The 24139-nt window shown below is 35.7% G+C and overlaps 1 protein-coding gene across 1 annotated transcript in view; it reads right to left on the bottom strand.

The window, feature by feature from the left end:
• SVEP1 (sushi, von Willebrand factor type A, EGF and pentraxin domain containing 1) overlaps nt 1–24139 on the bottom strand; it is a 341958-nt gene that overhangs the window by 138842 nt on the left and 178977 nt on the right. Inside the window, exons 8-16 of the mRNA XM_001374596.5 lie at nt 21807–21925; nt 20380–20509; nt 16765–16872; nt 14988–15119; nt 12989–13183; nt 9790–9911; nt 7612–7720; nt 5164–5355; nt 3894–4127 (exon numbers count right to left, since the gene is read on the bottom strand). Of these exons, the coding sequence (XP_001374633.2) occupies nt 3894–4127; nt 5164–5355; nt 7612–7720; nt 9790–9911; nt 12989–13183; nt 14988–15119; nt 16765–16872; nt 20380–20509; nt 21807–21925 (1341 nt within the window). The remainder of the gene's footprint in view (nt 1–3893; nt 4128–5163; nt 5356–7611; nt 7721–9789; nt 9912–12988; nt 13184–14987; nt 15120–16764; nt 16873–20379; nt 20510–21806; nt 21926–24139) is intronic.

The raw sequence follows: 24139 nt of genomic DNA, 5'->3' as shown, positions 1-24139 counted from the left end.
TAAGTAGGATATTGGCCCCATCCTGAATATAAGGAGAAAATAGTGATTGGGTCAATTTTAGGTGAATTTAAATTTCAGTATTCGACCTCCACTCATCCTTTCCCCTGGGGGAAAAAGTCTTCATCTATTTAAACTTTTTTCTCTTATGTGATGAGAAACTGAAGCTGATTTTTTGAAGACTAATTAATGTTAGGGTATATCCATTCTGGTGAGTGACACAGGGTCAAAGGTAATAAGTTGCACATTTGTTCAACTCAAAGTATTTTTAAAGTTTGACTGGTTTGGAAAAGCAGATTTGTTCCTCTCCTTTGAGGATATTATTTCCATTGGTAAACATCTCTGCATTTTCCAGACTCAAGGACCCTCCCAGTGAAAAATGTCTCTATTTTAGACCCTTTTTCTTTTACCTCCCTCCCACTTCAGGCTTTTGGATCTAGGGAGGCTTAAGAGGTTTGAGATCAAAGTGCACTGACTCTCTAGATTATCTGAAGAGAGCTGAGAACTAAAAATCTCTTGGGATTTTTAAGGTCCAGAGTTTAGAACCATGAGGTTATTGCCAAGGATACCATGACCTTGATCCAAAGAAAATGGGGGATAAGAAGGGGATTCATACCAGACCCTGGAAGAAGGCAAAGGATCAAGCATCTTTTTGACTGAGATTGCCAATTGGTTGTTAAATTCTAAGCTTAGTGACCTTCAGCAAAACTAACCACAAATTTAAATAAACAAAACATAAATGGAAGGTGCATAAACTCATAAATTCTAAATTGTCTAAATTTTTAAAAATTGTGTATATAAATTAACAAAAACATCCTGTTTGCTCCCAAATTCCTCTCTGATATTTTTTTCTAGAGAAGTTTTGAGATTCTGCTAGTATTGCTATGATTACTGCCATTTGTTAAATAGTTATAGTTGTATATATCTCTCTTACTTCATATGTATTCTATTTCTTCATATTTTTAAAATTTTCCTTTTTTATATCATAGTAATGTTACATTACGTTTGCAAACACAGTTTATTCAGTCATTCCCCAAGCACTGAACTAGGATTCATGGTTGTGTTATTAGTTTTTTTTAACAGATTTTTTCTATTGTTGTCAATAGTATCATGACTGTAGTAAAATTATTTAATTAAAGGATGTGCATGCTTTAAAATAGTCTATATCAGTGATGGTGAACCTTTTAGAGATGGAATGCCAGGTCCCACCCCCTAGACCAGGTGCCATTCATAAATGGTATAAAATCAAGCCTTGATTTTTATTTTGTTGGTTGTGTGGGTTTAAGAAAGTAAAGGAGAAAATGTTAATGGTGCTGATTAAGCCTAAAAGTGTGTTGTGTGCACATAATTTTTTTCCTGAAAGGTGGTTGTTATACATTTATCAGTACTGCACCCACTCCCCTCTAAAATCTAGGTATCAATAGTTTTCAGAGGATCTAGCAGACAGGCATTATAGGAAGCCCTTTTTTCTAGCCTTCTTTTTCTCTCCTATTTTCCTACCTAGCTGAATGATGATTCCCCCCCTTTACACTTACTGCTCCCCCACCTCTGCCCCACCCTGTTAACCTGGAGCTCCTTTTCTACTCTGATTCTTAGGTTTATTATATCCTTTATATTAATCATTGGTCTTGATATTCTAGTACAGGAGGGGCTGTAAGAACAGGGAGATTTGGCTGTATACATCTCTTGGATAAATATAGAGTCACCTATAACAATATTCCCAGTAAGATGGAGGACCACTGAGCATCATGATCTATCTGCCTTGTCACTGTGCAATAAGGGCCTCTGGGCCTCACATCTATTGCATTTCTATCACATTCACAGCTAGAACCTATGAATCCTTGACCCTTTCTAAATCTTCTTTTATGTATTAGAATGTGAAGTCTTTGAGAGCAGAGACTTTCTTATTCTTCTATTTTCATCTATACCTAGTACAGTTGTATAATTGAAAATCTGTTACCCTAAAAAAGAATTACATTTCCCTACCATTATGCACTTCTTGTAGACAGGGGATATAAATTGGGGACATGGAGAATCATGCCATCTTTTTGGTTTGCAGCAAGCATGGTGGTGGTGGTAAGGTGGGGATTTTGAAATATGTTGATCAGCCATGGGCATGTGGTCTTTATTTTGTATCCTCTTTATTCTTTGATTTCTAATGATCATTAAAAAAATCCCTTAATATATATATATATTTAATTATTGAGTTTTAATTTTAACTTTTACATAGTGCTCGGCATAAACACTCAATGAAATGTTTTTTAAAAAAGAATCTATTCAAACTAAAAATTTAAATGCACATTTAAAAAAAGAGTCCTTAGATTTGTTAGGAAACTGATTTGTGAATCAAGTCCTCTATTTGTGAAGTTTATCATATTCAAACATTTTTTGTCATGTCTCCTTTTTTGTACAATAACATGGTGATATTCAAAAAAGGGTTTCATGTTATTTTAAAATTTCACTTTTATCTGATTACTATATTTTCTTTCATATTTAAAATATTAAAATATATTTATGTTTTATTTTTATGTGATTTTTGTCTACTTTTTGGATTATCTCATCACTGTGATTTTGAAGATTAAAAAACTAAGTTTCTGAGTAAATTGATATGTGATTTTTCCATGATGGAATTCTCAAAATTTGGTCAATTTGCAAGCTTTCCTTCATTTTCAGTATTTCTGTGAATTTCTTCTTTCTCTGTGATTCTATTAAATCTTTTGTTTTTCAATGTTTTGGGAAAAATGACTTTCTAAAAAGGTTTTTCTTTTAATCATTCCTTCAGTTCCATCATTTTTGTCTTCATCATTTCTCAATTGAATAGCTTTTTGGGATTATTTTTCTGACTCTGGTGTTCCTTTCACTATTTTGTCCTTCAGTAAAATAATTTTACATTTTATTGAATCAGTTGTTGTGTTTAGGTTCTATAGATGTATTTAAACTCTTTGAATTTATCAGATTATCCTTAAATTCCTCAGATATATGTAATTTCTTCTTTAACTAAAAGAAGAAAAAAATTAAATTCATTTTTCTCTCTAATTCCTATAGTGTTGCTATGACTCATTTTAATTTTATCTTGAGAACATTTTAGCTTTGTTTTGGTGTTATTTAAGAATATTTTTCTTCTGGAGTTTTTGTCTTCTTGTAATTTATGTTTTTTTCCCAGTCTTCCATAATTTCTCTTTTATTTTCTTACTTCTTGGAATGAGTTTTAAGTTTTCTTTTGAAGATTTTGGGTCATTCTGCTTCTTTTTTTTTCTATCACTGTTTTGGGGGAGGTAGTTTCCTTCACTTCATATACCCATCTTTTCCCAAATCTGATAACTGATTTTTAGGAATATATATTAGATCAACTAGCATGGAGTTTTCACAAGGTGATAAAAGCATAATGTGTTTGCAGAAGGTATACAGAAATCAAATCAACAGGCATGCATTGACTTGGTAATATAGGCAAAGATTATCTACAAATTATAGCTGGACTATGAAATAGATCACAATGCACACTTAGTTCCTTTATTTTGGAACTGATGCTGAAAATCATGAGATTGAAGAATAATTAACACAACTTGATTTTGAAATTCTCTAAATGTAAATTAACAACAAGATTGTTTCCTTAGTCTGATTCCTTGTGGGGTAATGGAAGGAAAAGTTTAAGATACAGAGGACCTAGTTTTCAAACCCTCTTTTATTACTAACTGCTAGATTTTGACCAAATCACTTCATCTCTCTGGGCCTCTGTTTCCTCATCTGCCTAATTATAGGAGTTAGATGATTTACAAGGATCCTTTTAACTCTCCCTTCTATGATCCATGAACAGTCCTACAAACCCCATTGTGACAATGGAAAACAAAGACATTCTATGTGTACTGGTTGGTTTAGATGAAACAAGAGCATCTTACCACACATTCGTCCTCTTAGCATTGAGCCTGGTCTGCAGAACAGAAAGGCCTTTTCTGTTTCCAATGAATTGCTGTCAGCTACAACCATCTCAGATGCAAGCTGAAAAGAATACATGGGTTCCTTATTGAGAGTTCTTTTGAGCCGGTTAGTGATTGTCTCTAAGGTCTTCAGGAGCCGTTGCTGGTTTTCCAATTCCAGGGTATCATTTCTCTGATCAGGCAAAGGTACACTTGCTGAGATAAAGGGGAAAAAAGTACACCTGATATTTCATAAATTGTAGCAACTGGTTCTCACCAAAAAAGAAAATTCTTTTTAAAACTCCAAAGGTATTTGAACATGAGTAAAAGAAAACAAACACCATGTACATGTGTAACACCAGTCTAAGAATAATGCATCATATCTTTGCACAATGGTACAAAACTCCCAGCTGCTTGTATGGGATTCTCTTATTATAAGACACAAAATTACCCTCAGATTTCTTTATTTTAAAAATGTGCCTGTGGGGATGTCCTTTGATTGGGGAATGGCTGAAAAAATTGTGGTATCTGTTGGTGATGGAATACTATTGTGCTCAAAGGAATAATGAACTAGAGGAATTCCATGTGAACTGGAACAACCTCCAGGAAGTGATGCAGAGTGAGAGGAGCAGAACCAGGAGAACATTGTACACAGAGATGGATACACTGTGGCACAATTGAATGTAATGGACTTCGTTACTAGCAGCAGTGCAATGATCCAGGACAATTCTGAGGGACTTATGAGAAAGATGCTATCCACATCCAGAGAAAGAACTGTGGGAGTAGAAACATTGAAGAAAAACAACTGCTTGATCACATGGTTCAATGGGGATATGATTCGGGATGCATACTCTAAATGATCGCCCTAATGCAAATATCAATAATGTGGAAATAGGTCTTAATCAATGACACATGTTGTACGTTGACTGGGGTGGGGTGTTTGAGGGGAGGGAAAGAACACGAATCATGTAACCATGGAAAAATATTCTAAATTAATTAAATAAAAATGTTCAATTAAAAAATAATAAAAATAAAAAAATGTGCCTGAGCTCATCAGGTCAAGATAAAAACTATTTGTAACACTAAGTTGTTCAAAGTAGACTTGTGAAATCCAAGGGACGCTATTCTCAGTAATTCTTAGGTCTGGTGGTTGTTTTCTCTTTTTTAATTTGACAGCAAAATGAAGTGACAAGGAAAAGTCATCTATTTGTGAGAACTTTAAATAATGCTCAATTAAAAAAACACTTATTACCTGTTATATTAAATATTAACTTAATTTTATGGTCAGATGTTGAGGTGCTAAGTTTTTCATGTCTTTTGACCCTAGAAGTTTGAGTTTTACCAGTCCCCATCATGACAGGTTTCTGAGACTGCTCTTGAATGACATCCATGAAGTCTTCATAGGAATAATCCACTTTATTGGCCACACCCCAACCACCAGGCCCTAGGAGTTGATACAAAGAAAACACAAACATTTGATGAATGTCTGTTTGAGTCTTGACTTAGATACTTTCTAGGTGTGTTATGTGGCTTTTTGACTAGTCATCTGATTCCTCAGATTTAGACTCCCTTTCTGTAAACTGCGATTAATAAATATTTGCACCAGCTCCCTTACAGAACACAGAATTCCTTGAGGATTAAATGAGACAATGGCTATGAGGATTTTTTTTAATTGTAAAATGATATCTTTTTTTTTAAACACTTTCTTTCTGTCTCAAAATCTAAACTTAATATGGATTCTAAGGTAGAAGAAGAGCAGGGCAATTTGGGTTGTGACTCTACTGGGGTGACATGCTATACCTGAGGACACTTTTGAATCCAGGTCCTCTCAACTCCAGGCCTGAAGCTCTACCCACTGTGGTACCTAGCTGCCCCCAAATACATTATCTTGGTGAGTATTTCCAAGAGAAAAGGTGGCCTGCTTTAGTTTTTCATTGTTGTCCCTACAAAAATGGGCTGGCCTTTGTTCTCCTACAAAACAGGATATAAGCTCCTTGAGGGCAGGGGCATCCTTACTTTAACCTTCATCTCTTCTTTATCCACTTCAGCACCATGTCTGGAACAAAGGGAGTTAATAAATGATTGCTGATTTATCAACTTTAGCAAAACATTTCGAGGTTGAGAGGATGACACTATTTCTGTTACTTCCAGGCCTCAACCTCTTTTAAGTGATTGCCAACCAGTATGTCAGGAATTCCTCCCAGCTGCAATTACTGGCTCAGCTAGCAATCAAATTCTCACAGTGAAAGGGAAGGGGAAAGGAAGAGAGAGAGCAAGAGAGAGATCTGAAGTAAGAAAGAGAAGACTATTTGCCTTGCTCCATAGATAAATGAATAAAATTCACTTTAAAATGGACGAGAAGGTGAGGAAATGAAATTAAAGTCTTTAGCCTCTCTGCTTCTTTAGAATATTTCTACTTAATTCAAATTAAATAAACATCTAAATCTCTATATAAAATTTAACAGGGGACATATACATAAATCAGGACTAGGTGACCTCAAAGATCCCTTTTAGTTTTAAGGCTTTGGTAGTGTTAGAGTGTACTAAATTAACTTAGAACTGGGTTAAAATCTCTCTCTCTCTCTCTCTCTCTCTCTCTCTCTCTCTCTCTCTCTCTCTCTCTCTCTCTCTCTCTCTGTCTCTCTCTGTCTCTCTCTCTGTCTCTCTCTCTTTCTCTGTCTCTCTCTCTGTCTCTGTCTCTGTCTCTTTCTCTCTGTCTCTCTCTGTCTCTGTCTCTCTCCTAAACCTAGTTACCTCCCAAAATCTCTGGTCTTAAGAATGATAATTAAATGTAGTTTGAGTATTCAAAAGCATTATTAGATGAATGTTAAAATTTTTGAGAAACAGTGATGAGAAGAGGGCTATTATAGCGAATAGATAAGGATAACTAAAGATCATCAGATACAAAGCTTTATATATGCAATTGTAAGCAGTTCTCATATAATGATGAAGCAAGATAAACAGTACTGACATTTTATTTAGACCATTAGTTTGCTTAAGCCAGCCTCTTTTTCTTTTTTCCCAGAAGTGGCATAAAGTTGAACTTCAGAGTAGCTTCACTGAATTATTAGAACTTATGCTAATTTATGAAATCCAAATTAGTAAATTATATTAAAGTTGAAAAATTAACTTTTCTATTCAAATTGGTTCTTTCCTTTAGGGGAAAGAAAAGAAAAAAGTGTGAAGCTAGAGGGAAAGAAAAAGTAAAAGTGAGAGAACAAAAGAGAAAAAAGAAAAAAGAAACTTTGCTTTCAAAGGAAATAAAGCTCAATTAAAATGCTGGTAAAGGTTATTTTGCCCACTTCAGTTGAGAAGGCCTGACCTCAAAAGCAGTCTGAGCAGCCTCAGACTCCTTAGTAGCAGGGGTTATAGGTATGTACAACTACATAGGACCTGGGCTACACTTTCTTACTTTCTTTTTTCTTTTTCTGGGCTATAATTTCAAGGATGCCTTCTGTCTTTATTTTTTTCTGTAAAGATATTTATATAACACTATGAATCTGTTTAATATTAAATTATAAAGCAGAGTTTACATTTTTCCCTATTGATCTCTATATTGTCTAATTTTATACTCAATAAATATTTCTTAAATGAACCATACAGTATGCCCAACTTCTTGGTCAATAAATTCCCCTCTGTGCTTCATATTTGAAAACTGGTGATACTGAATAGATTGCGTAGAATTACAATATTTAATTACCAATTGCAAATCCATTTTCATAGTCATAGTTATATTCTAGGCAGTGTTTTTGTGTCCGGTCCTCCAGTCTGCAGTCAATATCATCAGCATCATTACAAAACGATGGGACCTAGAAAAACCCCAGATGAAGAAGATGTAAATCCAAACTCAATATCAAACTATCTCTTCTATATATTTATCTTATTATATATTGGATTTCTTACAATTTAATCTTCTTGGACTTGTAACTAAAAAACAACAATTTAATCCCTTTCCTCTCTCCACTCCACCTGCTTTTGGTTTCTGTACATACTCTTAAAGACTGAATTAGTCATTGAAGAAGCATTTATTTGCATTGGTTTACTATTTGCCAGGCACTGGGATTACAATGAAAGGCAAACCATAGATGTAATGCCCATAGTAAATGCCCATAGAGCATTTACATTTTAATGGGAGAAGTTAACATAAAAAAACGTACAGGGATAAATAGAGGTAATTTCAGAAGTAAGCCACTAAAAGTGGGGTTTGATGGGGTAAGGGGACAGGAAAGGACTTCTGTAGAAAATGGGGTTTAAATGAAGACTTTTCTTAAACCCTTACTTTCTGTACTAGTAAGAATTCTAAGACAAAAGGGAAAAAGCTAGGCAAACAAGGATAAATGACTTTTAGGGTAATACAGTTAAGAGGTGTCAGAGACCAAATTTAAACCCAACTCTTCCACTCCAGGCCTGGCTCTCTAGCCACATAACTGGCTCCTAAATTGTGCATTGAAGGAATCCAGAGAAGCCAGGAAACAGATTAAGAGACAGTGCATTCCATCAATGTTTGTATTACTTAATTTCTAAAGAATACTAGTGATGTTTGGGATTTTTATGAGTTTACACTTGCCTTCTCAAATGCAGATAGATACTAATTTAGTTTCTAAGGATTTTGTTTCTTGTTTTTTTTTCTTAAATTCAAGAGTGTTAGTAATTCTGCATCTCTTATTTTGAACATATTTTATAGAGACTAAAAATAAACTGATTAGCTTTTGTTAAATGCTTACTTCCATGGCACTGTGAAGATACTCATGCGATGTCATTCCTGCTTTCTCTACCAACTTAAAATATACTTGAAGAGTCTGCTGCTTTTCAGTCATTTCAGCCATGTTGAACTCTTTGTGACCTCATTTGGGGGTTTCTTGACAGAGATCCTGGAGTAGTTTGCTATTTCCTTCTCTCATTCATTTCACAGATGAAAAAACTTAGGCAAGTAGGGTTAAATGAATTGCTCAAGAGTCATGTAGCTAGTAACTGTCTGAAGCTGAATTTGAACTGAGGAAGATGAGTCTTCCTGACTTTAGGTCTGGCATTTTATTGACCAGGTCACTTAGAAGCCCCTAGAGAAATTGACTTTCTCTTTTTTTTTCTGAACCAGTGATGTTGTTTTAAATGAGAATTTATGATTTGAAAAATGTCTAGGTAGCTGATTTCCATGAGAAAACAAATAAAATGTACTCTGGTTTATCATCTTAGGATGCATGTCTTTTTTTTTTTAAACTCTTACTTTCTATCCTAGTAACAACTCCAAGAGAGAAGGGCAAGGGCTAGGCAAATGGAGTTACACAGCTAGGAAATGTCTAAGGTCACATTTGAACCCAGGATTCTAGACCTGGTACTCTCTCCACTGTGTCACCTGACTGACCCTGTCTATGGGTTTTAAATAAACCATTTCACAAAATATAATCTTCTACAAGAAGCCTATTCTGATCCTTCTAGTTGCTAGTATTGCCTAAGAATTATCCCTCTGGAAATTATCCTGCATATGGTTAATATACATTTAGTTTTTGCTCTTCCATTTTCTTTGTTGCCTCGCTTCCTTCTACAATAGAATATAAGCTCGTTGAGGGCAGGAATCATGTAATTTCTTTTTTTCTTTGTGACTCCATTGATTCGTGTAACATTCGGCTCATAACAGGTGCTTACAATATGTTTGATGAGTGAATAAATGAAATTCCTCATATTCAATATTCATGATAAAACTTATGCTTAGTGACAGGTAGTAGGACTGAAGGGAAAGTCAAAGAAAGAAATTTTCAGAGCAATTAATCAAAATGTCAACTACCAAATAAAATGCAAAAAAATTTATTGTGAAAAAAGTCTCGATAATATCTTTCAAACAACTAAAAGAAAAAGAAATAAAGGAATATTACTAACCTACCATTTCACCAAGAGTAGTCTCAAAAGCTTTAGAAAAGTTTTTGAGGAGATCATTGTTGTCACAGCAAGTTGTTTTGTAGAGCATCTCAAATGACTTGAATCCATGATTTGCAAAGCGATTTACTAGAAAATGGAAGGACACAGTAGTTTTTGTTGGTCAGTGATTTTCTAATGGAGCGTTTTTAAAAGTCAGATGACCTCTGATATGGAGAAGTTTATGCAAAATGACTTGACCTTAATGCTTCACTTTCACATTGTTCTTTACAAAAACCAGAGATGCCACTTAAGAAGCATTCCTGCTTCTTAGAAAATAAACACAGAGTGACACAGAAATTGCAGTTACCTAGTGATAAGAGTTTGATTCCCCAAACTCCAGTTTCAACCTCCCAATCACCAAAACACTTCTAGAAGTTACAAGAAGTAACTTCTGCTGGTTTTTCATGATATATCGACTTGACTTGTTGAATAAGCTAAGAATGGGTCATAAATATTATTTTTCTCAACACCATGCAAAATGATCTTTCTAGATTGGGAATTTCTGAATTGAAGAAACTTTGTCCTCCTATTTTAAAGATGGCTAACCTATGTGCATATACTCAAAAGGATGAGACCAAAAAATCTTTCAGAAGAGGGTTAGAGTTGTTCTTTGGACTTAGAAGACAGAACAAAGACTAATAAAGGGGAGGTGTAGATTTTTGTCTCAATATAAGGAAGGGTTTTCTATTGGAACTATCTCCTAATGGAATGGGCTACCATGGGTATTTGACAGTTCTTTGTCACTGCTGCTCCTCTGGCTGAAGTTGGATTATTCCTGGCTGAGGATTCATGCTTTAGGTACAGATTTTTTTACGACTTTGAAATTTTATGAGTCTGTGATTAAGAGGTAAATTCTGAAGCTGCATTTGGCTTGCAATATTGAAGTTACTGTGAGGCAATGAGTGGTATGGTCAACAACATTCTATTAGCTGAGCACAGAACTAATAGGAGAGAACTGGATTGAAGATTTCAATTTATATCCCATGTGTACGAAGAAGGCTATTGATTTTCTTACTACTATAGACCTAGATCTTTTTAGTCTCATTTTATAGATAGGGAAACCAAGGCCAAAGAAGAGGAGAATAACCTGCTTAAAAAAAGATCACAATTTAAGAACAGCTCCAAAGACCAAGATGGTGTTTGATGCAATGTACTGACATGTACTAGTGACAGTAGGTTAAAAATGTTTACTTCAAAGTAAAATGATAATAGCTGTTTAAAATTACTTACATTTAAAGTATATTTACACATTTAGGGAAAGATTATAGTCAATTAGTCCCCCATTCAGGTTTCCCTAAGACCATGAGTACACAGCAGCTGCTTAGGGAAGCCTAATCTTGGGTTTGGGGCTGCATCTTCTGTGTTTATTCTTTCCTCGTCTTAAATGATTGTGTCTTTCTCCAGGCTTTGAGGTTATCTTATATGTTTAAGAGGCTCAGAGACCTTGGCTCTTCTGTTGAGGCTTGCTGCACTTTGAGAGGAGTCCCTAACAACTATTCCTTTGTTCTTGAAGCAGACGACCATTGGCCTGAGGATGAACCCTATCCATAGCACAGCTTGTCAGAAGACACAGATTATGAGAAACAGAATTGAGGTTAAATATGAATGCCTGACAAATTGCTTTATGTTATCTTTTTTAAACTCTCACCTTCTGTCTTAGAATCAATACTATGTATTGGTTCCAAGGAAGAAGAGCTGTGATGGCTAGGTAATTGGGGTGACAATTGGGGTGAAATGACTTGCCCAGGGTCACATAGCTAGCAAGTGTGTGAGGTCAGGTTTGAACCCAGGACCTCCCATTTCCAGACCTGGCTCACTATTCACTGAGCCACCTAGCTGTCCCTACTTTATGTTCTGGTAAGGTTTTAGAGTTTCATCCTGGCAAAGTATACCAGTAGTATACTACTGCTGCTTGTTTTAAGTGTTTCTATTTATGCATGCTTGCGAATGTTTTATGTAATAGGTTCTTTTTGTGTCTGGGACATAAATTTGTTCCTTACCTGATATATATTGTGTATATTGAGTACCTTTCTGTTTTCCCCCTTGGGGAGAGCTTCACAGGAGAGCCCAAATTTAAGCTTTAAGTAAATCATCCCAGAGGTGATAGTTGGAAGTTTGGGAAAGGGAGATGGAATTAGCAAGCCATAGAATATGAGAAAAAGAGTCTGTCTGATCCCTCTTCTATGTGGTCAAGATTCTTCTGGTCTGAACTCAGACAGACCATGTATACATTGGTAGAGGAAAGGGCAGATGAGCCACAGACCCCTAAATACAGCAGCAAGTTCTTTATGGTGGCAAAGGGGAACTCTCCATTAGTACCAATGGGATTAGAAGTAGAGTCATATTGATGCATCTCTATTCCTTAGGGAAGGTTTGAAAATTGAATCCTATGTCTATGACTATCTACCAGAGAGTCTGAGCTTCACTAGAACATAGGCAAGCCTTTAAAAAAATTTTTTTAAATGTTTTTTAACCAGAAATGTATTGGGTACTTCTAAAGAGGATATTTCCACTCCCTGTGCAGATTGGCAATCACTCTATAGTTCATAGTCTTGGAGTTTCTGGGGGGCATTGAAAGGTTATGGAACTTGTCTGGGGTTACACTGGCAAATAGATTTATCACAAAACAAATATCCATATGTTATGGAGAGTAGCATTAAAAGTAAATGCATTTATAAAAAAGTAATAAGTAATACCAAAAGTATCCCTATGTTTTATTCCTCCCATAACCAATTCTTAGTCTTGAGTCTGAGCTCCAGTGCCTCCTCACATCCATCAACATTGATTCTTAGAGAAAAAGATTTCTCTGAATACATATTTCTTTTAACAAATTATTTTATTCATTAATTTGTTGGTTACATTAAAATGACCAACTATCTCCCTCCCTAGAAAAGGCTTAATTTGACAAAAAAATGCATATATAAAACCATGTCTTTCTTATGTTTCATTTTATCAATTCTTTCTCTTGTTGTAGATATTCACAAGTTATTCTTCAAGCATTATTTCTGTTGCTCTATATAATGTTCTATTAGCTATTATTCAGTTTTTCATAATTTCGTGTAGATCTTTCCATGAATATTTCTAAATATTCTAGAAATTGTAGCCCCCAATAGTGAGAAATACTTTATTTTATCATGGAAGAAATGAATGCAAAGTAAACTTACCAGCACAGTCTGGCCATTCAGTAGAATATGGAGGTCTCCAGATTCCATCTTCAAAGGCACAGTAATATTTTTCGGCTGATCCTTCAGTAAAATCATAGCCTTCTAGGCAACTTAGTGTGCAGTTGATACCAACACTGTCATTGGTACATATGAAATCTCCATTAACAGGAGTGAATGGAATTTCACAGGGAGAACCTATACAAAAATATACTTTAATTATATACAATCAACTATCACTTAACATGCGCTTATTAAGCACCTACTATGTGCCAAGAACTGAGGCAAAACATACAGACAAAAACACAGTTCCATTTCTCAAAGAACTGATTCTATAATGTACAACAACTAGCACTATTTTTTTATCACCCCCCTTCCTCCTCCTTAGATGATCCTTTAAGATGTACAGTGTGGAAGTTTAAATACTGGGTCTGAACTTTGCAAAGGGGGGTGTCCTTTCTTTTTTACTGTTCCTATAAAAAGTTTACATTGAACTTGGAGTTAAAAGTGGAAAAAGATGTTTTGTAAATGTTACTAAAAAGTGGCTAGGCATAGGTAATTGGGTACTGTATCCTTTTATGTTTAGGAAGAGCTACATGTACTCCTGCATTGATGGGGATGTTTCTGCAATTCCCTCATTATAACTGAAAACAATGTGGACAAAACTATGGCAGAGAAATAAAATTTTCAGGATCTTTCAACCCCTCCTCTCTTCCACATCAAATATAAAGATCATGACAACAAGAATAAGAGACTATTACTTTGCAATTCCATGAGAGAGTATTTGGTGAAAAGTTGAGGGAAGGCATCTGATGACAAGGAATATTAGAAACCCAGGTCTGAACAGTGTCAGTGTTTTGCTTTAAAACAATATAGTTTGTTGCTTTTTTTTTTTTGCTAAATAGAGTGTGGGGAAAAAGCATCCCTGCAGTGGTGTGGCAGAGTCAAGGTGGCAGAGAATAGGGAGCTTTCCATTCAAACTTTCTTAACTTTCTTCTTCAAATAACTTTACAATAATGCCTCAAATGGAATACTGATGTGGCATAATGAACAAAATGTGAGGGTAAGAGTTCTGTGGTATTTTAAAATGACTTTTTATTGATATTTTATAACAATTTTTATTATATGGATCTATGAAGTACACTTAGTACTCAATAAATGCAATTTTAAAAATAATCCAATAAAAGTCTTCTGATTGCAACAGAATTAGAAACATCTTTTTTGAGGGGAGTGATCCAACTAATATCCAAGGGTTAAGGCAACAGTTGGTGGTGGATGGCCTTGCCACTATGCAATAAGGCAAGAAGATATATTTGATGGCTATTTGGCAGGAATTCTACTCTTGTCAAGTTCCCTTAGTTGAATTATATCTCAGAAATACACTTTATACTATAGGTACCAAGTCTGGAAAAACATTTTTTTTTATTTTAGGATGGGTACACATCCTGTATAAATTCTCAGAATCCACACTTGTCTTTCCCTTGGGCCCACTGGACATTTCTTTGGTATCATAGAATTGGAAACTTATGTGAAGGTGTGTGTATGTGTGTGTGTGTGTGTGTGTGTGTGTGTGTGTGTGTGTGTGTGTGTATCTGTGACACTAGAATGGGGGCTGGCTGGGTGCAGTATGGCAGAGACATGAAGTATAGGTGACTGTGGACATGGCAGTAGCTACAAGTAGCAGCAGGACTTCCTGGGAGCTCTCACTGCCCAAAGATGGTAAGGGGATTGAACCCCTGGTCAAAAAGAGATTGCAAATGAGTACCAGGCTGGCATCGGGCATTCAGCTGAGAGCTGTTTGGCAACTCTTTACCTATTATCCAGGTCGAGGGTAGAGAGGAGTGCTTGTGGCTGAAAGAGATCAGGGACTATTTTTGTGGGGTGGGAATGGGGTTTGGGGGAATCTTCAGCATTTAGAACAATGCCTAAGAATAGTAGATGCTTAATAAATGTTTGTTGACTTAACATTCTTAAGGGACTAGGTCCTAAGGAGCATACACACCTTTGATGACAACATAAATTTCACATGTCCTGTTATTGCCAGATGGGTCTGTGGCTGTATATTGTACTGTGGTCCTTCCTTGGGGAAAGATATCTCCTGGGGAATGACTTCGAGTGATAGTCAGCAAAGATCCTGGAAACAATAAAGATGAGCAAGAATAAGAAAAGCATAAGATTCACTGGTTTTTCCCATTAACACCAGACATGGAAAATACTGTCTCACTACATTTTCTTATTGGGATAAGGCATCTAATAATGACTCTAGGGTGATGCCTAGCATCAAAGTGATTGATACTCATGTTGTTATTGTTACCTTACATTCTTTGGCTCATGATGCAGCTTTCCATAGAATACGTATTAAGTAGTACTTTAGTGGTTACAGAAAAAGTAGGTTATTGCCTAGTCACTGCCCATTAGGAGTATATATGTTTTCTGAGATATTTAATCACCTAACACAATTATGTAGTGGTTCCTAGTAAGCAGCATGTACAAATATTATCCATCAGTGATCAGAAACTCAAAGATGTAGTGTTGGAAAGGACTTCAAAGTCTGTTTAGTCAGTCCCTTCACTTTACAGATGAGGAACTAAGAGAATTAAGTATCTAGCTACAACTAGTAACTGTCTAGGCATGATATGCACCCAGGTCTTGACTGCAAGTATATTATGTCTCTGCTGCATCTTCTATGGCTACATAATACCGTCTCCAGTGTTTCATTATATAATCCATTTGTATCTACTCATCTTCTGTGACTCATCCAAGTTTCCCCTTAAATTGTCCACAAAGGATCTCTCCAATGTACTTGAAGCTTTTCTCTAGATCTCTAATGAGTGGGCTACGTGGTATATTCATTAGTTATCCCTCTTTCAATCTACATGACTAGCCTTCATCTTTTTATAACCAAATATCTTTGAAGACATCCGTTCACTCTTTCTTCTGTGTAGTACTTTCTAGCCTGCTCATGTTTGCCATGTGACTGGAATGTACCTCCTCCTCACTACAGCTTCTTGGTATCCCAAGTTTCCTTCATGACTCAGATTAAGTGCCACTTTCTATATGAATTTTTTTCTAATTCTCCCAAATGCTTGTGGACCTATGTTGCTTTTGTAATATAATACAGACATTGTCTACTGATTCAAAGAAGTCCTCAGCTTCTTTACTATTTATTTAACTCCCTGGATAATTGTCCTAAACCCTTAGTCAGACTGGAACCCAACAATAATTTACAGATTAGTTATCTACATGATGTCTCTCCAGATTGCAAGAAGCTCCTTTTTTCACTTTCTTTCATTTTAGTCTTAGTATTCCAAGCATCAAACATACCACCTGGCAAATAATTGGTGCTTAATATTTATTGCCTCTCCACTGACCTTTGACTGCAATGGGCACTCATGTTGCATTACTTAGAAAAAATGCCAGAAACATTTTTGAGAAAAAAAAATCACAGAATAGCAGAGTAAGAGGAGGACTTAGAGATCACCTGGTTTCATCTCTTCATTTTATAATTGAAGAAATAGGCCCAAGCAGGCAAAGCAAATTGCCAAAAGTAACATAGCATTACCTGGAAAAGGTTGGGTCTAGAAACCTGACCCACTGACTTCATTCTAAAGCCAGTGGTCTTTTTACTGTGCCACATTACATTAATGTGTTTCTCCATCGTTTCTTATAGTTGTTATTGATTCTGAGATAACAATTAGCATTTGTTTTCTACTTCTGTTTACTATGCAAAGACAATTGATAATGTACTTTAATTAAAAATGAAATGATAGTTCCCTTACCTGAGTTGTCTGAGAACTGAGGTTCATCCCAGGTTGCTACATACTCATTCTTGGGGCCCTGGATTGGAGGTGGGGATCGGCATCTATCAATGACAGGTGGTTCTACATCTAAAGAACATGAAAGCATAGAGAGAAACTAAATACTGAATGGGCTTTTCACAGCTCCAAGTTAGAGAAAGAGTGGAATAGCCATGAGGAAGAATGAAACCTGTATGTGCCTCATACAAAGAATTTCTATATCCTCCTGGACACCATGGATCCTGTTTTCCCCTTTGAATTTAGTGGGAGTTATTTTAGCCAAATGGTGGGCACATTGTGTCTGCTTGAAGAAATACCACTGGGAGGTACCTTGGCAGTGTAGCCCTCCTTGACAGTAGAACTGCAATATTCATTTACAGGAAGTAACTAGGTAACCATAGCAATGTTGAATGTACATAATGATTATGCTATTAATAATTATGCAGTTATTTTAAGTCATTAATACATACAATTATAATATCAATAATTATGTGATTATTGTTAATTGATATGATGATATATTTATTATTATTAATTTTTAAAGCACACTTACATAGAGTTATAGAGTTTACAAAGAATTTTCCTCATGGCAACTCTGTGAAATGGATAATATAAGGGTTTTTTTTTCCTATAATTTTTAATAGCTGAAGAAACAGGTTTAGGGACCTTAAGGGATTTGCCCAGGATGATATCATTATTAGTTGTTGTAGTACATAAGACTGTCTGTACATACAATCAAAGGATTCTAAGACACTAGTAGAATTAGGGCCAAATAGAAACCAACCTTTTTGTTTTAGGGATGAGGAAACTAAGGCCCAGATATGGGAAGGAGCTTTTCCAAGGCCACACAGATAGCAAACATCAGGTGTAAGATCTGAACTCAGGTACTTTGACTACAGAGACAGTGCTCCATTTCAGATAAACTGTTAGAGTTCTAGGAACTCACCCCCACCCCCCACCCAGGCTGCTTGGGCTGATGTATAGCCCCCTAAGGCATATCACACAGTCCTTTGTACCTTTGTGCAAATAATTATGTCACTGGATTAACAATTTTTGTGAAGATAAAATGTTTTGGGGTGAGGAGAAGGTCCATATTTCATTTTTTCACAGGGTGAAGGGAATCTTTGGCATAGACTCTCTACAGATGGGACAAATGACGCATTCACAGTTTCTCTGAATCCTTCATTGCTTTGGCATAGGTTGTAGGTGGGCAGGGCTGCAGCAGTTCTGAAGCAGCCAGCAGATTTCTGGGTGCTACATGTAGTCAGGCCCCTTCTAGTTCACATGTCCTTCCTCTATTTGTGACCTTTGAATCGGTATTGGGAGTCTCATAGAAGCACAGACAGTCGAACAAGTTTGCAGAAGCTAACTATGTGCAACTAAGAATTCTCTCTAAAACATAAGTGGTAAGCAGGTATCCAATTTTGTTTGAGGGTTACTATTAACAGGGATGCTGCTATCTCGGTACATAGCCTATTCCACTTTCAGATACCTCTAATTTATGGACATTTTTCTTTATTTGCTTCTCAGCGATCTAAGTGTCAGACTCAGAGATTAGACAGGATTTTAGATGTCAACTAACCCAACAATGGGGTAACAAATTGGCATGGCAGATAGAGTGCTGGACCTGGAGTCAAGAAGATTCATCTTCCTGATGAATCTGAACTCAGACACTTTCCAGCTGTGTGAACCGGGCAAATCACTTAACCCTGTTTGCCTCAGTTCTTCATCTATAAAATAAACGGAAGGAAATGGCAAACCACATGTTTGCCAGGAAAATTTCAAATAGGGTCATGAAGAGTCGAACCTGATTCTCACAACATAACAACAGTCCAACTTTCCTCACTTTATAGAAAAAGAAAGCGGGATGCAGAAGGTTCCAGTTACATGCCCAACCACACACAGTTGGTAAATATCAGAGCTGGGACTTGAATTTGGCCAACACTCTTCACTTATCGCCCACCCCCAAGATTAAATATAACTGCCAACTTTTATGCCAGGCATCAGTCATTATCCTCACAGAAAGGGAAACTACTATAGATTGGTGATTTTTTTTGTATTATTAGTTGGAGCTTATGAAAATGTAACCAAACTTCCTGACCCCATGATTGTTTATTACCATACCTCCTCCCAGTGGTCATTATTTCATAAAGACATTTAATGACAAACAAGTCAAATCAATCATTGGCAAAATGAATGAAACTGATCTTTCATACTTTCCTAGCATACTGGTTATTTTATTTCCTGAGTGGCTTCTGTTTCCAAGGTACCCTAAGACCAGAGCCTAAATCCCTATAACATATCAAACAAGTATTAGCCAGAGGTGCATAAAAGCAGCAAAACCCATACAATTAATTATCAGAAATACTCAGAGGCTCATTTTCTGAGATTGTGATACCAACTATGGCCCCCTAGTCCTTTTCATCTTATCTGTTGTTTCTTCATATTTTCTATAAAATTTTCCATAGTAGGTCTATATAACATGGCAGTTTTAAAAACTCAAATAAGATCCTTTCCCTCCTCTCTCTCAAAAACTCTCCAAAAAAGTCATGTTGGTTTAACATTTTAAAAATGAAATATGTGGCCAAGATAGTAGATCCCTTTTCTCTAATCCACAGCAGTGGTGCTACTATGGAATCAAGTCAGGCTAGGGTTGAAGTTAACAACAGCACAGGCTTAAGTGCCTACTCTGCTCTATGAGGTGGATAGCTCTATCCACTTATTTGAATGAAAGAAGCATAATATCTGCACTCTAGGTCTCTGTGTCTTAAATTGGGCCAGTGTCCAGCTATGTATTCAAGCCTACTGCAAACTCATCCACATTCCAAGTTGGTGACTATGGAGCTAACCTTCTTTCCATATGGGAAACATAAGAACTTTGGCAGGTCTTCCATACAACTGCATTTTAGAGCTTGCCAGTAAATTGTTTTAAAATGAATCAAAGCCAAGGTATTTTCCACACCCTAAATGAAAATATAAATTTTAGCTTTGGAGTTAAAACTAATAAGGAATTAGTTGCTTGTGAAAATTATCAGATTTTTGATTTGGGTTACTTGTAGGTTGGACAGATGAGTGAATTCATCAGTATCAAAAAGGAAATTTTTCATAAGAGAATTTACTCTTATGGTGATCATGAACTCTTCTTTAACTTGCAGTGCCTCTGGAGTTCCCTCGGTCCATAGTCAATGAAAGATTAAGAGGTTTGCCCTTAGTCACACAATTAATATATGTCAGAGTTTGAACTCAAGTTTCTATATTCTATCCAGTACTCTATGCTTTTTTTCTCTTGATATCAAAAACTATAATCTATAGGATAGAGATAGATTTCCTCCCTTACTTTTGTTATCACATTATTGCAAGAAATATTTTTTTTTAAATATTGAATCAAAAACTTTAATGAAAAAAATAGCCACATAACCTGTGACAACCTAGCATATATAGGTGTGGTAAATTTTCACAATCTCATGGTATGAATGCTATGGCTTGTCTCATTTTTAGGAAGACTGGGATTCATTGTAACAGGAAAAAAAGGGAAATGAGAAATAGGTTCTAGGCCACTTTTAGAACTTCATCCAAATATTTCTGAAGAGGACTTACCAATAACCTTGACACTGAATGTACAACGGGCCTGGTTTCTGGACTGGTCAACTGCTGTATATGTGATAGCAACCTCTCCAATTGGGAAAAGGTAAGGTGGTGTAAAAGCTGGAGTAACGTGAATCGATACCTTTTGGAAATAAGTAAGGGTTTTTTCTTCATATTTAAAGTCAACACTGAGAGTATAAGGTATTTTTAAAAGACATAATTTAATATACTATAAACTTATTATGTTTGGTTTCAACTAAAATTTGAATTGTGAAAAGAATAGGTATGTTTTAAACATTCTAGTTAAAATTTTCTGTCTGCACATCCATTTAGAGAAATGATTCCATTTTTCATTTATGTGGAATATTTTCCCTAGGAGCTGAAGGTGATAATTATGATAAATCCTTACTGTTCCAAGTGATTAGGTTTTATCATATTTATTTTACAAATGAAGACCTGAGGTTGCTTAGAACACTGAGATATAGACATATACATATATATATGTAGCTGCATTTATCTACACATACATAAACATAGGCTCTATATATATTACATATAACAAAACAGACTAGAAAGTTGAACTTCCAAACTTTGTTCCCTCTGACTATATATTCCTTAATATAACAGCTCACTTTCATGTCCTGATTCCCTTTTAACTTAAAAACAAGAGCAATAAAGGAATAACCATTGATGAATGCACACAATTCATATTTCAAAGCAAACAGTGTCTGGCAAAATCTCCCAAAGACAAACCTTTCCTGAAAAGTAGGCTGATATTACCATGGAAGTGTATCTAATTGCATGGATGAATGCAAAGTCAAGTTTAAGCCTCCTTTTTTCTTCCCTCCTAAATGTGTATTACCAGAACAGTTGCAAGGCAGCTCTTGAGGTACATGTTTAAATTTCTGGATGAATTTCTAAATTAATATATCTGACAGATTGTTCCAAATAATTACACATAAAATATTGTATTTTTGTCAGAAAATATGACAAATCATATTTGCTTTATATGCTTTACAAATGAGAGAGTGAGAGAATTTCTAAAGTCATTTAAACCTCTGTTTAGACATCTCTAAGGTCTCTTTTCAGAGCTTTAAACCTTGGCAGAGGTCAAAACTTCTCTGACCAAATAACTTCACTGAAAGGTAGAACAATTCTTTAAGAAAAAAATAGAAAAGAATATTCTATCTTATTCCTTTAGAATAATAATAAGCTGGAATTAGATAGAAAATTCACTAAGATAAGTTTTAAATTGTAATCTCAACTGGAGGTTTCAACCCACCAACCCAAAAAGATCATTTTTTCTTTCGGAGAATGCACCAAAACTTATGGATGATCTGGCATGTTATGAACATATTAGACAAATAAAAGAACATGTGTAGGTGATTTAGAATCATATGAAAAAGGAGTCCATCTCTCTCTATATATATATACCTTACCTCTTCACCAGAGTTATCTTTTGCCGTTGGTACAATCCAAGTAATATTAGCAGAGTCTTGCTGTTCTAGGGTCTTGGCTTCAATGTCTTTAGGACAGATGATTTGTGGAGCCTCCACATCTGACTCAGAAGATACATTAAAATATAGGTATACATAAATATATTGATTCATAATATGATTCGTTCATTAAAGATTTGAGCTGACTCACAAACTCATGTTAAGCACCTTTGATATAAACCACATTGTGGGGGCAGTTAGGTGGCTCAGTGGATGGAGAGTCTGATCTGGACCTGAGAGGTCCTGGGCTCAAATCTGGCCTGACACACTTCCTAGTTATGTGACCCTGGGTAAATTACTTTATCCCCACTGCCTAAGCCTTACTGCTCTTCTGCCTTGGAACCAAAACACAGTAATGGTTCTATGACAGAAGGCAAGGGTTTAGAAAAAGAAATAAAACATTTTGTGCTAGGTTCTGGAGGTAACCAAGATAAAAACTGAATAATCCTTCTGATCAACTGTGAAAGACTTAGTTACTCTCAGCAATACAAAGATCTGGGAGAATTCTGAGGGATTTATGACAAAGTATGCTATCCACCTCCAGAAAAAGAACTGTTGGAATCAGAATGCAGAAAAAGGCATGGGATTTTTCACTTTAGTTTATTTGGATTTTTATTTTGGAGTTTGGGTTCTTTATGATTGTTCTCTTAAAAAATGAACAATATAGAAATATGTTTTGTATAATCCAGATCAAATTGCTTAACAGCTCAGAGAAGGAGATAATTTAGATCATATAACTTCAGAAAACTTATGTGGAAAATTGTTATTACATATATAAATAAATAAATGAATAATTATTACCCAAAAGACAATGTAGCAAGGGATTGAAAAGCGAGTAGAGAGGAAGAGATATTAATAAGTAGGGATGATTCTGGGAGTGTCACATTGAGAAGGAGAGCTATAGTTAGGATTATGGCTTAAGGAGATGACATGATTAGGTGAAAAAATTTTTTTCAAGATAAAACTGACTTGATCATGTTTGTAGGCAACAGCAAAGGAGTTAATGTGTCAGGATAGAATTGAAGATGAGAGAGAGGGCATGTCTAATTGAGATAAGTTCTAAGAAAAGATGAGATGATATGGACTTGAAGATATTAGAAGAGGTGTTAGTATACTTGAAAAGGACCCCATCTTCCTTGGGGACTGGAGCAAATGAGAGGAGCATGGATACTTATGGAAGGAAAAGAACTATGTAAGGAAATAAACATTTATTTAGTGTTTCATATGTGCTAAGAGTTTCACTATATTATCTCGTTTGATCCTTACAGCATCCCTGGAAGATAGGTATGATGGTGATGATGAAGAGTGTTACTACTACTATATTTGATATTGTTGTTCAATTGTTTTAGTCATGTTGACTCTTGGTGACCCCATTTGGAGTTTTCTTGGCAATGACACTGGAGTGGTTTGCCATTTCCTTCTGCAGCTCATTTTACAGAGAAGTTAAGTGAGGATTGAATGACTTGCTCAGGGTGACCCAGCTAGTAAAATATTTGAAGGTGAATTTCAACTCAGAAAGATGAGTCAAAATCCTAGCCCAGTGCTACTGTACCAACTAACTTCCCCACTACCACTACTAGCTACCATTTATACAATACCTACTATAGTCAAGGTGTTGTGCTAAGCACTTTATAAATATTACCTCAACTAATACTCACAACAACCCTGGGAGGTAGGTACTATTGTTATCCCTATTTTATAGCAGAAGAAACTGAGACCAAGAGAGGTTAAAAGACTTGTCCAGGGTCATACAGCTAGTAAATATCTGAAGCCAGGTTTGAACCGAGGTCCTCTGGACTTCAAGCCTGGCGCTCTATCCACTGCATTACCTAGCTGTCCCAAAAATATCAGTTCCTTAAAAAGATTGTCAAGAGAAAAATATAGGAGAAAGTTATCTTCTCGATTCTCTTTCCTTTGTATATTCTTCTCTTTCCTCACATTAAGATATAAACTACTTGGGATATAGGATCATTTTAGATTGTATGTTTTCATGTTGATCACCTAGTAGTACAGTGTCTTTTTTAATTTAAAATTTTAAATATTTTTCCATATTTCCATGATTTATTTTCTTTCCTTCTCCTCTTTACTCCCTCCTCCCAGAGCTGACAACCAATTCCACTAGGTTGGTACAGTGTCTTGCAGACAACATATAAGTAAGTAATAAAATCTTTTTTTTTTATTAATTTCACTTTCTAGGTATAAAGGTAATTACTTTTTTATATCTGAAAAAAGCATGGAATAGTGGATAAAGAAGCAGCTGAGGTGCTTAGAAGACC

The sequence above is a fragment of the Monodelphis domestica genome, chromosome 7 (assembly GCF_027887165.1).
Source record: "Monodelphis domestica isolate mMonDom1 chromosome 7, mMonDom1.pri, whole genome shotgun sequence".
Taxonomy (NCBI): Eukaryota; Metazoa; Chordata; class Mammalia; order Didelphimorphia; family Didelphidae; genus Monodelphis; species Monodelphis domestica.
Note: the sequence above shows the minus strand (reverse complement) of the source record. Positions and strands in the feature narration are given on the sequence as shown.